At 38.8% G+C, this 14,447-nt stretch overlaps 1 protein-coding gene across 1 annotated transcript in view; it reads right to left on the bottom strand.

Annotated features, from left to right (window-relative positions):
* Positions 1-6,411: 6,411 nt before the first annotated feature.
* Positions 6,412-14,447, bottom strand: part of LOC104951688 (FH2 domain-containing protein 1-like) — a 14,879-nt gene continuing 6,843 nt past the window's right edge. Inside the window, exons 2-3 of the mRNA XM_010778411.1 lie at positions 7,528-7,716; positions 6,412-6,571 (exon numbers count right to left, since the gene is read on the bottom strand). Of these exons, the coding sequence (XP_010776713.1) occupies positions 6,427-6,571; positions 7,528-7,640 (258 nt within the window). The 5' untranslated portion in view covers positions 7,641-7,716 and the 3' untranslated portion in view covers positions 6,412-6,426. The remainder of the gene's footprint in view (positions 6,572-7,527; positions 7,717-14,447) is intronic.

The following is a 14,447-nucleotide window of genomic DNA, read 5'->3' as shown; positions in this document are numbered from 1 at the left end:
AGCAGGGACGGAAAATGGGGTAAAAAGGTTCTCATGAGCTAATTTTAGTTCCGGCTCTTTTTGGTGTGAACGCAACATTTCGGAACTATATCGGAACTAAAGTGGGAAAAGTACTCCGGTGTGAACGCGGCTTATGAATGGACTAAATGTTCCAGCTCCATCCTATACCTTAGTTTATTCATTTTGATAACTTGTCATAAAAGAAAAGAATGCATTGACTAATTGTTAACATACAAACAGGTACAATTTGACCCCTCCAGATATGGCTAGTCCAGGAGAGAAAATGACTTTTAAAGGACTCAGATAATAATTCTGTGCCGTTTAGACAATTAAAACAGTGTGTAGTAATGAAGCGATTACTCCTTTGTAATGCTAAAGTCCAGTACCACAGACTTTAGTTTAAAGCACGCGCTCCACTGGTGTTGACAAGGATGGCTCTGGTGGGTTTTTTCAATTTCCAAGTTATCTAGAGATAGTAACCCTGCGCCGGTTAGACCATTGAAACGGTGTCTAGTAACAAAGCGATAACTCTTTTTAATGCTAAAGTAAATCCCGTACATCACCACAGACCTGGTGCTTTACAGCCATGGCTCCTGGGGGTGATTTGTTGCTCCAGGTGAAGGAGTTTATATATCCCATGGTGCTTTGTGAGCTGCTGACAGGTGTAGCACGACCAGAGGTCAGAGGTCAAGAGAGTTTTCATGGAATTACAGGTCTGGAGCTGCAGGTTGGACCGAACGAGCAACAAACATCCCATCATCTCTGCTGCAGGGTCAGCTCTCGTGGAGATACAGTCAGATTATGGTGGGTCTCTCCTCTGTGAACTCTTGCTTTTAAATCAGATGTATCCAGAGTGTTAAAGTTTACACTGTTGATGACTTGATGTAAAAGTGATTTCTTTATATGGACCATTTGAATGGCATGTGAAGCCCTTAAGATGTCCTTTTGTTGAGCTGAAGATGTTGTACCCATTTCCTTTAAACTCTTATTCAACATGCTTTTATGAGTGTGACTCTTTATGGTTGATTTCTATCTCTTCTTCAGAGATATAGCCTCTTAATTTGGCTGTTAAAGTGAACCAGGTTCATGCGTTTAAAATGTGCAAAATTGTCTTTTCTCTTTTCTGAATGCGCGATGTCTCCAAAGTTAATCTTAATAGTGTTGTTCAATATACACCAGAATAAACCTGATCATGATTTTTGCATTTTGTTTTGAGAACAGGTCTCTCAGAAGTGCTGAGCGGGCACATTAACAGCGGGTTAAACCAACATTAGGGAGGGGGGGGAGATCATTAGAGAGTGAGAGCGAGGAGGGGTCGGGTTTCATGTTGAGGACCCTGAAGTCTGTCAGAAGTAAAGACTGATGATGAAGGACACGTTTGGACACAGTTAGCGTCCATTTAGCCGCAGACTGCTGCTCCCTTTGAGAAGACCTTAATGAGATCTTATTTGTTTTTAGTAAGGCTGCGTCTCCTCGTCGACTTAACTGACATTTTGAAAGTCATTTAAAGTCCTTTTTCTCATGCAATACGACTCGTTATCCAAGAAATATGAGCACGTCATAGCAAGATTCAGAGAGATGTTTTTTCATGATGTTTGATCAGAATCAGAATCAGGTTTGTTGTATAACACATACGAGGAATTTGACTTGGTGTTGTGGTCCACACATTACAAGATAAACAAAACATTTAAAACACAGATAGAAGATGTGAAGAAAATATAATAACAGTAAATAATTTAGTAAAATATAGCAGTATTTACATTGAATCTGATTGAAATCGTAGAAATAGAATTGGAAGAAGAACCCATTATGTTTTAAAGCAAATACAAATTCCTGGGTGGGAACATTTCTGTGAACAACAGATATCCACTTTGAAAGCTCTAAGCACTAAAATCCCATCTTTTTTTTAAGCGTCCATGTTTGTTTCTACAATCAAACTTTACACTCGTGCAAATCAAAGTGTATTTTAGGGAAAAGGGGCCATCTGAGGAGCACCTGAATGTTGGCGACGGTGTGCTCGTTAAAGTTTACACAGAGTCATCTGGGGAAAACGAGAGTGATATTGAAATGTAGATCAACATGATGTCAGTGCAAGGAGGTGAAGTAATGAGACCCTCACAAGAGTCTTTACTGTCAGTGGGAGAAAGTAAGACTGGGAGAAAAGGAGTAAACCCCCTCCTCTTCTTCATCTCCTTCCTCCTCTTCCTCCTCCACCAGCTGGCTGACAGATGGAAGGACCTGTTGGCCAAGAAAGTGAAGGAGTAGATGGGAATGTGGGCGAGGAGAAAAAAAAAATCCACCGACAGATTTACTGAATGATAAGCAAATCTGCGGGAAGCACTTACGTGTGTGTGTGTGTGTGTGTGTGTGTGTGTGTGTGTGTGTGTGTGTGTGTGTGTGTGTGTGTGTGTGTGTGTGTGTGTGTGTGTGTGTGTGTTAGTAAAACATGTTCATGCTGTATGCACAGGTGGTTTGATGGAACAGGAAGTCATGGTCTCAGTTTTACTGCCGTCTCTGTTGGTTTTGGTTTCAGGAGATATAACTTATATTGTACCTTTTTATGACACTTGATAAGTTATATAAAAGAGTATAGTTTATTTATTGAAAATGTGTAATTTAACTAAATGTGAGGGATCAAGCGTGTGAACAATATGTTCTCATGTAATAGATGTATGGTTTTATTTCCACGGGTCAACGTACACTTTTCTAATTAAATGACCAGTTTAAAACACCTCAAGATTTTTTTTTAACTGGCGTTGACAAAGTGTTGCTAATTTACGGACAATTTGGCACGTTGTTGGTATATTTGTTTCTGTTTCCTATAAACTTTAGTCTCGTTTTATTGCATTACCCTAAATGACAGCTGGTTTTGGTCCATTTTATCCGAATGATCTTAAAAGGAAAACATTTGAATGTCTTCATTATTAAAATTGCCATAAACGCCACATGTTCAACAAAATGCTGCAAGTCTTAAACAAATTAGAATAAAATAACATTTCTTAATTCATCCATTTTAAATCTTTCAAGATTCTTTTTTAATCTGTCAAATATGTTCCCAATAAATCAATTAGTCGTTGGTCTATAGAAAGTCAGAAAAGGGGAAATAATGTTTATTTGGTCGAAAAGCCCAATATGACCAATATGTCTGGTTTTGTTCAAAAGATGTTAAATGTTCTGTTATAATGGAGTCAAAAAAGCCTCAAATACTTACATTTAAGAAGTTAAAATCAGAGAATTTAGATTTCTTTCTGCACTCAATGTACTCAAACTGATTAATTGTTGATTTATTATTGATATAATTCATCAGATCTCTCTCTATCCCATCTCTTCCTCCGCATTTCTTGTTGGATACACTTAATAAATATCGGTCTTATGTCTCCTTGAGTCTAATTATCGTCCCTGGAAAATCCATATTTACTAGATCTCAGTTGTTTCCGTCTTTCCTGCAGTGAATCTTTTGATGGAGCGTTTTTTATACGATGATCTCACTCTGCAGGTGTTGGCCTTACATATCTAATGTGTGAGGAATTATTTCATTTGCAGTCTGCTGATCATCATGTCCAGCTGCTGCTCTTATCAAACTCTACATACTTTCCTAAGTCTCTGATATCTACCTGACCCTCAGATAACTTCCTCTCTGAGTGAAGACTCCTTTAGTGTCCATCATTACACTCACTTTTACTGCAGTCTGAATGACAATCACTGTCATTGCTGCGTCTCACTTCCTCTGCTCCACCTCCAGCCTTGTTGTTCCTTCCTTACAACCCACGACTATAAAATGCTAATGTTGTGTGTTTGGAGTCATTACCTAACTGAGGAAGTTTAGGAAAGACACAGACAGCTGCTCTGTGTGAGAACTTCACCATCACAGGACCCTAATAAGGGATTTACTGCCTCCCCTACATAAAGGAGGCTAATGTTGGGCTATAAAGGAACTACAGCACGGTCACATGACTTCACGCCACCACCGCTAAGCTAAAGGAGGCTAATGTTGGGCTATAAAGGAACTACAGCACGGTCACATGACTTCACGTCACCACCGCTAAGCTAAAGGAGGCTAATGTTGGGCTATAAAGGAACTACAGCACGGTCACATGACTTCACGTCACCACCGCTAAGCTAAAGGCTGGATCAATTGATTTAAAAGTTTACTTCTAGTATATAAAACTTATAAAAAATATCTCAGAAAATCAATGTATGGGTCATTGAACTCAACACAACTCTGCTTTAAGAAGACTAGACGTCGCCTGGTGATTCTTATATTATCATTACAGTTTAATGAATATACCTGTGTTCTCTGCATGCTTCTTTACTGCTGTCTTCATGCATAGACGTTATTTAATAAGGTGAGAAACATGCTTGACTGGGAGTTTTGAATGCCTTGTTGATCAGACATCTTTAATTGAGTTTGTGCTGATGGACTTGGTGCTGAATGTGTTTGTGTTTTGATCCTTCAGTGTGCACTTAAAGTGGATTTATGTCCGTCCGAGCTGCAGGTTAGGAGTGATTCCCTGCAGAAGTAAACTGTTATGCTGCTATGCATCCTTAGGGAGCGCCTATAAAGTCCGTCTCAGCTCAAATCCCTCTTTGTCATGAATGGAAAATTCATCGAGCGTTGAAGGGTTATTTTAGTTGGGTGTTAAGTCTTTATACAGTAGACTTTCTGCATGGTTTGAGATTGCTGTAAAGGTGTGTTTTTATATTTTCACAGCACACAGACTACAATGCATTTGGTATGTCTGCAGCCCCATGAAACCTTTTTAATTAGTCTTAAGCTGGTGGAAGTGTGAGTGGAAATACCTCAGTGTTCATTATGTTCACACAACCGCTGTTTGTGCTGTTGTTAAGTGGAAAAGAGGGAAGGGAAATGTGCCGTAATGTACAGTCAGATTAGAATAAGTGGCATTACTTTTATATTTCTTAAAGCTGTGGGAGAATGCATGAATTTGCAACATAGGCTGCTTGGTAAATAGGGAATATCTAACAAAAATATTTGGAGTATTAAGTTTTTTTGTGTATTTTACTAGATTTATCCCAGGATTTTAATAGTTCGAAAATCCTTTTTATGGTTTATTGACCTACAGGTTTTTGGGATTAAATTAGATGCATTTTATTTTATTAATCCCAATGTGTTGTTTTTTCTAGTTTGAGCAGCATGCTAACAAGGCTAGGGTTAGAAATACAATGAAGTACACATTCAAAATAAACAAAAACTGTTAAAAAAAACTGTGAAAAGCATGGAAAAATATAATATTACGTGATAGGTATGTTTTCTATAGACAGGAGATACGTCCATGTAATTTCGTCAATTTGGTCCCAAAGGTCGGTCACGTAACCGTCTAAAATTGAAGTGAAAGATCATTTGTCACTTTCCTTTATGTTCTGAAACACCTAATGTCATCTCCCAGGGTTTGAAAAGGTCTATTCGAGCTAAGAAAGTCCAACAGATACAGGTTTAACTCCTTTACTTATTTTGCTCACCTCGTTCAGCGTGTCAAACAAGAAAAAGACTGTCATTTGTACAGACGTCCCTGGGAGTCTCCGAGATAAGACGTTGTGTGTGTGTGTTGTGTGTTGTGGTGTGTTGTGTGTGTGTGTGTGTGTGTGGTGGTGTGTGTTGTGTGTGCTGTGTGTGTGTGGTGTGTGTGGTGTGTGTGTGTGTGTGTGTGTGTGTGTGTGTGTGTGTGTGTCTCAGTTAAAGTGTGTGTGNAAAGTAGAAGTACTGACTAAACTTCTTTACTCAAGTCAAAGTAAAGAGGCTTTGAAATGTACTTCAGTAAAAAGTACCCATAGCTAGCAGCTGTTTTAAAGAGTACCTGACCTCCCTTTATATTAATAGAACAATAATGTCATTGTTAGCTAATGAATGTTTCCATGGTGACCAACGGCAACATGACAACGTTTCCATTGGTCCCTCTTCTTTAGAGAAGACCAGGAAATGATGGATACACGGATCGTGTTCAAATCAATAGGCACGCAATGACTCTAAATAATAATGATCACGCCACCAAACACACATTCAGACTAAAGGAACCAGACTGTTTGGAAAATGAGAGAAGTAGAAAGTACAGGTATTTGTGTTCAACATGTAAGAAGTAGAAAGTACAGGTATTTGTGTTCAACATGTAAGAAGTAGAAAGTACAGGTATTTGTGTTCAACATGTAAGAAGTAGAAAGTACAGGTATTTGTGTTCAACATGTAAGAAGTAGAAAGTACAGGTATTTGTGTTCAACATGTAAGAAGTAGAAAGTACAGGTATTTGAGTTCAACATGTAAGAAGTAGAAAGTACAGGTATTTGAGTTCAACATGTCAGAAGTAGAAAGTAAAAAGTCGTCAGAAAAATAAGTAGTGGAGTAAAGTACTGATACCAGAAACATGAACTTAAGTTCAGTAACAAAGTATTTGTACTCCACTACTTCCCACCTTAATGAGAAGCTAAATATGTTCTGATGTATCTTGTGTTTGTACCTCTGGTTGCCGAGCGCAGCGTCTTCAAGTCTCTCGTCATGGCTTCACAGGCGGCAGGAAACTCTTCTTTCAGCAGAAGAGCCTCGATACGCAGCGAGTAACTACACGGAGGAGATAAATAAATAATGGGTATAAAAATGGTAGAAGCCCATAACGCCATATTCTTTCATTTTCCCCCGTATCGTCTGTATCCTGGTTGATATTAATTTGATTGTACTCTGTATCTGATCCAGTCTGAGCGTTTTATGTATGTGTAATGTTCGTTATATTAAACTCAAGAGGAGAACACGAGGGTAAATAAAAGCACTTTTTCCGCTGACTATTCCTGTTGTTCCATTTGTCTCTAATGATCCTGCAAATTAAAAACCGTGCTTCAGTGTCTCAGCCATCTGCTGCCAACACGAGCTCCATTTGTTCCGGAAGAGTCTCTATTCTTTATTTGGATCTATAGTGGCTTTGAGAAAAGGGACGGCTCTTCGTTTCACAGAAAATATATATTATTATTACATGGCTTAGTTGAATACTCGATTCTGATTGGTCGATAGGGACATTTCAGAGGCCAATATGACAGAAGTACACTACTATGTTGTAACATAGCACCTTGGTTGAGCTCTAATAAGTAAACAAAAACAAATGTTAACATCTCCTCACAGACATAGCTAAATAAATAAATAATGATAATGTGAAAAGCATAATTTTCTTTATTGTAAAAACTTTTAAAATAATAAATATGCCAAAAAATAAATAATAATTTGTTTAAAAAAAAACTTTTAATTTAAATAGAAATTATGTTAAAAATCAAGTTTAAATTGTGTGAAAGTTTCCCCCTAAACACCCAATATAAATAAATACAATTATTTAAAAGCATCGATAAATACAAAATAAAATAAATACACCCCTCAAAAACATATTTATAAAAAATAAAAACATATTTAAGATAAACATAAGATTAAAAAAAAAGTAAAAATTCTGTCCACTTAAAGCTGAAATAAAACGTAAGTAAATTTATAAAAAAAATGGTTAAATATATATTTTTGTATAAACCCCGCCCCCTCACCTGGGCAGCTGTATCAGCAGGTGCACGAAGGAATCGGCCAATGAGAGCTTAGATACGTCTCCATGGTAACCCCGGAGCTTCTCCACTTCCTCTTTCTCCGGCAGCAGCTTCATCAGCTCCCTCAGAGGCCCCGCCCCCAAACGCTCACTGTTGCCATGGTGAATGTCCTCCACTATCGCCTGATTGGTCCTTCACACAAAGAATAATGAGATGGTTACGAAAAGTCTATGAGACGGTGAATAAACTGTTATTTTGGTGAATTAAATAAAATAAAATGTCTTAAATGTGTGATTTTTTCTGTTTCATATCACGGTCAACTGAAAATATTTGTTTGGATACGTCTTATTATTTCTATACGAGAATACGAAAAAAATCACACTTTCATAAAAAACATGGAAATAGAAATATTTTTTTCTTATGTCAGTCTTGTTTTGTCTTGTGTTATATCACACAAAAAATAACATATTTTATTTCCAATTATTTTAAAAATATTTATTTGTAATAAATATTTTTTTATAGGTATTCCGGAAATGTATTTGAAAATATTTGNCCCGACTAGATCTTCTATTGGACTCTAAAAGGAACGTCATTTACTAAGTGAACATCAGCTGTGTTGAAGAAGGCTTGAAACTAGAGATTGAGACCATAAACTCATCAGGAAAATGTTCACTGAGGTAACAAATAAAGAGAGAAGTAGGAACATTTCCTCATAGACTTCTCTACAATCTGAGGTAATAAAGAGAGAGAGAAGTAGGAACATTTCCTCATAGACTTCTCTACAATCTGAGGTAATAAAGAGAGAGAGAAGTAGGAACATTTCCTCATAGACTTCTCTACAATCTGAGGTAATAAAGAGAGAGAGAGAAGTAGGAACATTTCCTCATAGACTTCTATACAATCTGAGGTAATAAAGAGAGAGAGAAGTAGGAACATTTCCTCATAGACTTCTATACAATCTGAGGTAATAAAGAGAGAGAGAAGTAGGAACATTTCCTCATAGACTTCTATACAATCTGAGGTAATCAAAGAGAGAGAGAAGTAGGAACATTTCCTCATAGACTTCTATACAATCTGAGGTAATCAAGAGAGAGAAAGAAATAGGAACATTTCCTCATAGACTTCTCTACAATCTGAGGTAATAAAGAGAGAGAAAGAAATAGGAACATTTCCTCATAGACTTCTCTACAATCTGAGGTGATGAATATAAAGAGAGAGAGAAGTAGGAACATTTCCTCATAGACTTCTCTACAATCTGAGGTAATAAAGAGAGAGAAAGAAATAGGAACATTTCCTCATAGACTTCTCTACAATCTGAGGTGATGAATCAAGAGAGAAGCAAGAACATTTCCTCATAGACTTCTATACAATCTGAGGTAATAAAGAGAGAGAGCGAAGTAGGATCATCTTCTCATATACTTCTCTACAATCTGAGGTGATGAATCAAGAGAGAAGTAGGCTAATTTCCTACTAAACTTCTAAACAATCCGACTTGTTTTTGACCCAGAGCTTTCCGCCTGGGTGGCACAGCTTTGGCACCATGTGACTGAAATTGCTCGGGGTATCGTGTGTTGGTTTTGGGTCATTTTACTGTGAAGATGGTTCCAGCGAATACCACCAAACCCCAAAGAGGAAGGGGTAGTTTTTCCCCATTTTCATGGTTTGTTGCAAATCAATGATGTCATTTTTAAAGTCCTAGCTCTGTTTTTGTGTCGATTAAATCATCTCTACCGTTCTGCGTAATGTCTTCACTGTCCTGCTCATCGCTGGAATCATCACAAGTGTGTGTGAAGAGACATTCCTGTAAATGTAATAACTTTCAAAGCCGCACTCTAAATGATTAATGCAATCATTGAAGATCACAGAAAACACTCCATGTCGCCAAACCGCATCAGATACGCTTAAGTCGCACTGCTTTTACACGCTGAGGTCATACAGAAAACAATGTGGGCGCTCCTAATGATGTGGTGGGAACGATATCTTCTGCAGCATCGATGCAGCGATAGCACTTTGATTGATGACCTTTGAGGAGACACGGCGCGCAGATGGTATGCTGATCTCATGTTTTTGGTGAGCGCGTTTGAGCGCAGCAGCTGTGAGGACGTCAGGACAAGCACTTTATTGAGGAGATGGAGTCCAATCTCTTCTGGAGACAAGTCCGTGAATATTGGGTGGGCTGATATTTGACGAGAGGCGCGTGAGGCTTGAGAGACAGAAGTTACGTAAGGGAAAGTATGACGCTGTTTTTTTATAAGGAACTCTTTTTAATGCTTTCCGTGTGGCCTGTGGTTCTGTGTAATGGTTCCTATGCTTTCATTTTGGAGGTATTCATCGACATGCAGAGAAGCGTTTTCTGTACATAGTCTTTAAAACAAGTGGTTATTGGCTTTGACATTGGCGGTAGGGAAGGGGCCTTTGAATGGGGACATGAAAAGCCTGTTTTAGTCATTTCTATGGATCGATCTGTCAGTGTGTGTTGTCTGACAGGACAGGGGTCCAGAGGATGGCATTATTGTTTTCCCAGATGGAAACCAGGCTTTGCTCTGGCCCTCACGGCTTGTTACTGATTAAGACTGCCACAACAGGAGCCTTTTGAGAATCACAAGGAACTTTTTTAATGGGAAAAGTCAAAATCAGATTGTGTAATGGTTGTCAAATTGGAGGTGAAAGAAGGGAAAGAACCTGATGTGGTTCATTAAAGATGGTTAAATCCCCTACATCCCATGCAGTCAGACAGTGTTTGCTCTCGTTCCCTCTGGCTCTTTAAGGGTTATTATCTTGACAAAACGTCCAGCAGATGTACCCAATATTTTATGATCAAAGGTCCAGAAAACAAGCAGAGCTACGTCATGCCTACTGTATTTCACATCTGGACCTGGGGATGTCCGTCATGCGGCCACTTGTCATCATTTGGATGATTTTATTGAAGACATATTACAGCTAATGCGGTTAAAGACAGATTATTCTCTCTAAAACAGCCATTATTTTACATTTCTAAGGATTTTGTTCTGTACTTGCACTGATCTCTGAACACGGATGGATCTTGTTCAATATTCATTATACTGTTGGGAAATCTCCATCATTGGAGTGCTTCACTGAAAAATGTACAGTGGTGTAGGTCCTCATCCTTTTGGGATAATATATGAGATGGGCCCCTTTTAAATAAGAGATCAATCAGTAAGGGCCACATCTTCTTTTGGACCAAATCCTTCCATCATTCAAAATAAACAATTCTTATTTTCTTTGCCCTGAGATGGCTCGACTTTCTCAAGAACAGCTGTCTTCTTTAAATCAGAATAAAAGTCTTACCCTGCCATGTCTTTGAGGTCATATCAACATGGAGGTCTGGTGAGATGTGATTGAAGGGTAGAATAGGACAGTTATTTTGTCATTTATTTGAAATGTAATAGTACACACATGCTTTGGCTTTACAAGTGAGATTTATTGTTTGTCTCTGCATTGGAGTTGGACTGATCGATGGTTTTTTGCCCAGATCCAAATGAACTTATTCCCATCTGATAGTGTTTCCTAAAAGTTGATTAAATATGTTTCCGACACATTGAAATAACAGCTGAAGTGTCTAACAAAGCTCATTTCAGGAGCCTTTTGATGGAAATACTGGTTGTTCTGGTTAAAACGTATACTTTAGTTCTTTAAACTACAGATGCACCGTTGGATATGTTGAAACTACAAAAGGTTTTCTACCTAAAGACATTACTGTCACAGCTCTGAGGATTGGTTGTGTGCCAAATAAATGGCAGATATCCTTTTTGAGGGGCATTGGGCCTTGTAAGTAGATGTGAATGTGTGTGTAAAGAAGTGAAAGTGGTGTCCTGGACGGGGGGGTCGGGTTTCAGCTCCCAGATGGTTCCTTAATCTGCAGGTCTCAGGTCAGCTCCAGGTAACTCGAGCCAGACTCATAACCCCACCGTCCTCCAAAGTGCATCCACGGAGACCCACATGACTTCAATGTCCCGGTGAAAACAGAGCCACATGGAGCTGGCCCAACTTAAAACCCATTATCTTAAAGACCTGCTGCTGTGAGCTCAAATCCCCGAAAGCTTTTGATGACGAAGCATCTAACTTAGACCTGGTGGGAAAGTCTCCGACATGACGGGGATCGAGTTACGTAAAGCTGTGTTTCCACTGTATGTTTCAAAATGTTTTATTGAGGAGAAGCATACACGTGGAAGCAATAGTACAGACTTCTTTGGGGTGGAAATCATGCTTCTCTTTGTCAACATAGAAGACAAACAGAACAGCCAACAAGAATAAATAAAGAAAAAACATAGCATGACATACATAATCATAGTGGGAAAGAACATAGACAATATATATAATACAGCTAAATCAATACATTTATAGGGTGCCAATGAGGTGTTTCCTCTGTATGTTAAAGCTCTGCTCAACTCACTGTTGGTAGGAGTTCTCTACGCATAGAAGAAACTGAAATCTTCAATATTTTGTCCCAACAACCAATCTGTAAAACTTCCTTCCACTAGCACTACTTTTAATATTCTTATAACCAGAGATGTGCTCACAAGTGTCTTTGAAATAAGTATTCAGCATTGAAAACCATTGAAACAGCCAATAAGTCAAACAGATGGAATAAGAGTTGTTTTGTGCAGTCATTTAGAGAAATTGCAGCCCCTATAGATGGTAGCCTGGCAAGTTTTTGCATGTGGTCTGCAGTGTTTGATCGACGTGGTAATATCTACACATTTCTGCTAATGGAAAACCAAAAAAAGGGGTTTTCCAGGTTAAGTCGTAGCAGTGGAAATGCGTCATAAGGTGTCACCTTGTGGAGTTTAAACACCTCATCATTCCCCTCTCACTTCCAGCCACCGTATAGCTCTGTCAGTGTCCTGTATACATTTCACCGATGGACGGAGTAACCCTAACGAAATGCCGCTTGTCAAAGCCATTTTAAGAAATCACTGCTAAATCCTGAGGGTTTGATTCCAGGCCAGATAAGGAACTGCTTGATGAGATTGTGTTGCCCCCCTTTTAGTCCTGGAAGGGAACAATAATTTCCACGCTCTGATAACTTTCCTGCAGCCAAGGAAAGCTTTCCCAGTCCGACTTGAAGGGTGTGAACGAGCAGCTGACCCATCATTTCACATTCCTGCTTTAAGTGTTTTGAAATGACCCCCTGCAATTAGGGGCTTTTACATTTCCTTTAATATCTTCTGTCCAACTGAACTTGGCCCTCAGTCTCGTTCTGACTGTTAGGATTCTTCTCTTTATTTCAGTGGGTTTAGTCGTCCAATATTTTTCTATTTTTGGCTCCCAGGTAAATGGAGCCTTACAGAAGATTTTAGTGCCTGGTTAATTTGTGTTTTACCTCTTTACTGCCGTGTATGTACCTTCACCTTATCCAAAAATAAATCCTCTCAGCCTGCCTCTGTAAAACGCCTCTTAGGATAAAATGTTGGTGCACAGGGTTTGCTTTCAGCAGAGTCCGAACAGACCCCTGTTGTTCAGAAAGGACTTCAACACTCCAGCATTTTATAGAGTCTCTTTTTCAGTCCCTGCTTTCTGTCCTTTGTGTGGCGTCTTACAGAAAGAAGCCCCCGTCATAACGCATTGTGAGAAGCATTGATGTTTATAAGAAGGTGCAGACGTTTGTGCTTGTCAACATGTGTTTTCTTTTTCCCTCGCTGACCCTCAAAGGGTTCCAGTGATCTTAATGAAACCAATTTTCATATAAAGACGCCTTTTAGCTTTGGACCTGGCCTTTGAAGTCGCCTCTGGTTATTTTTCTGCTTGACAGATCAGAGCGAAATCAAAAGGGAAGTGCCCCCCACCGCCCCAGGTAAACGCTAACTCAGACATTTAGAAAACTAATATGGCTGCTGCTGAGTTAGGGCCATCTGGACAATTTGCCCTCTGTCCAGATCCCTGAAATGTGATGTTTAATAGAGTGGTGTATCATCAGAAAGTAGCACACCTCACAGAGTGTGAAAGACATGTGGGGGGTGTTGACCAAGACTATCCAGGCATGTCTGACCAATCTCCACTCCTGACGCAGGAATGCAGGGTGTGGGAAAATCCTCCACACTCTAAAGATCCCACACACACACCTGGTGGCTCATTCTCCCGCAGAACAGTAGGTATTGAGGGATGAGACACGGACAATTTAGCTAAGTGAGACGCTTCTTCCAGCCAAAATAATATCATGGGTACAATTGTCCCTCATCCAGGGCAATAAAAAGAGGAGGGTTTCCACAGCACTCGCATTTCATTTTCCATTACAATTCTCTACAAGTACATTTCAAAAGGTTGCTAAAAAATGATCTCAGTGTTATAAAGTATAATTTAACTGTGCCTGTGGCTATGTGTGTATTATTATGTGCAATTATTTTTATTTTTTTGTATTCTTACTGTATGATGGATAACATTGGATGACTACTTTATTTTTCACTCCATACAGCACGGTAAATTGCATGAAATTATGAGCTGTTTTGTTAGATAGATAGATGGATGGATAGATAGATAGATGGAGGGATAGAGAGATAGATAGATGGATAGATGGATGGATGGATAGATAGATAGATAGATGGATGGATGGATAGATAGATAGATAGATGGATAGATAGATGGATAGATATAGATAGATAGATAGAAAGATAGATGGATAGATAGATAGATGGATAGATATAGATAGATAGATAGAAAGATGGATGGATAGATAGATAGATAGACGGATAGATGGATAGATAGATAGATAGATGGATGGATAGATAGATGGATGGATAGATAGATGGATGGATAGATATAGATAGATAGATAGATGGATAGATGGATGGAGGGATAGATAGATAGATAGATGGAGGGATAGAGAGATAGATAGATGGATAGATAGATAGATGGATGGATAGGTAGATAGATAGATAGATAGATGGATGGATGGATAGATGGAT

The sequence above is a fragment of the Notothenia coriiceps genome, unplaced genomic scaffold (genome assembly GCF_000735185.1).
Source record: "Notothenia coriiceps isolate Sejong01 unplaced genomic scaffold, NC01 NC01_scaffold00019001, whole genome shotgun sequence".
Taxonomy (NCBI): domain Eukaryota; kingdom Metazoa; phylum Chordata; class Actinopteri; order Perciformes; family Nototheniidae; genus Notothenia; species Notothenia coriiceps.
The sequence above is the reverse complement of the archived record's forward strand: the minus strand, read 5'-3'. Positions and strand labels throughout refer to the sequence as shown.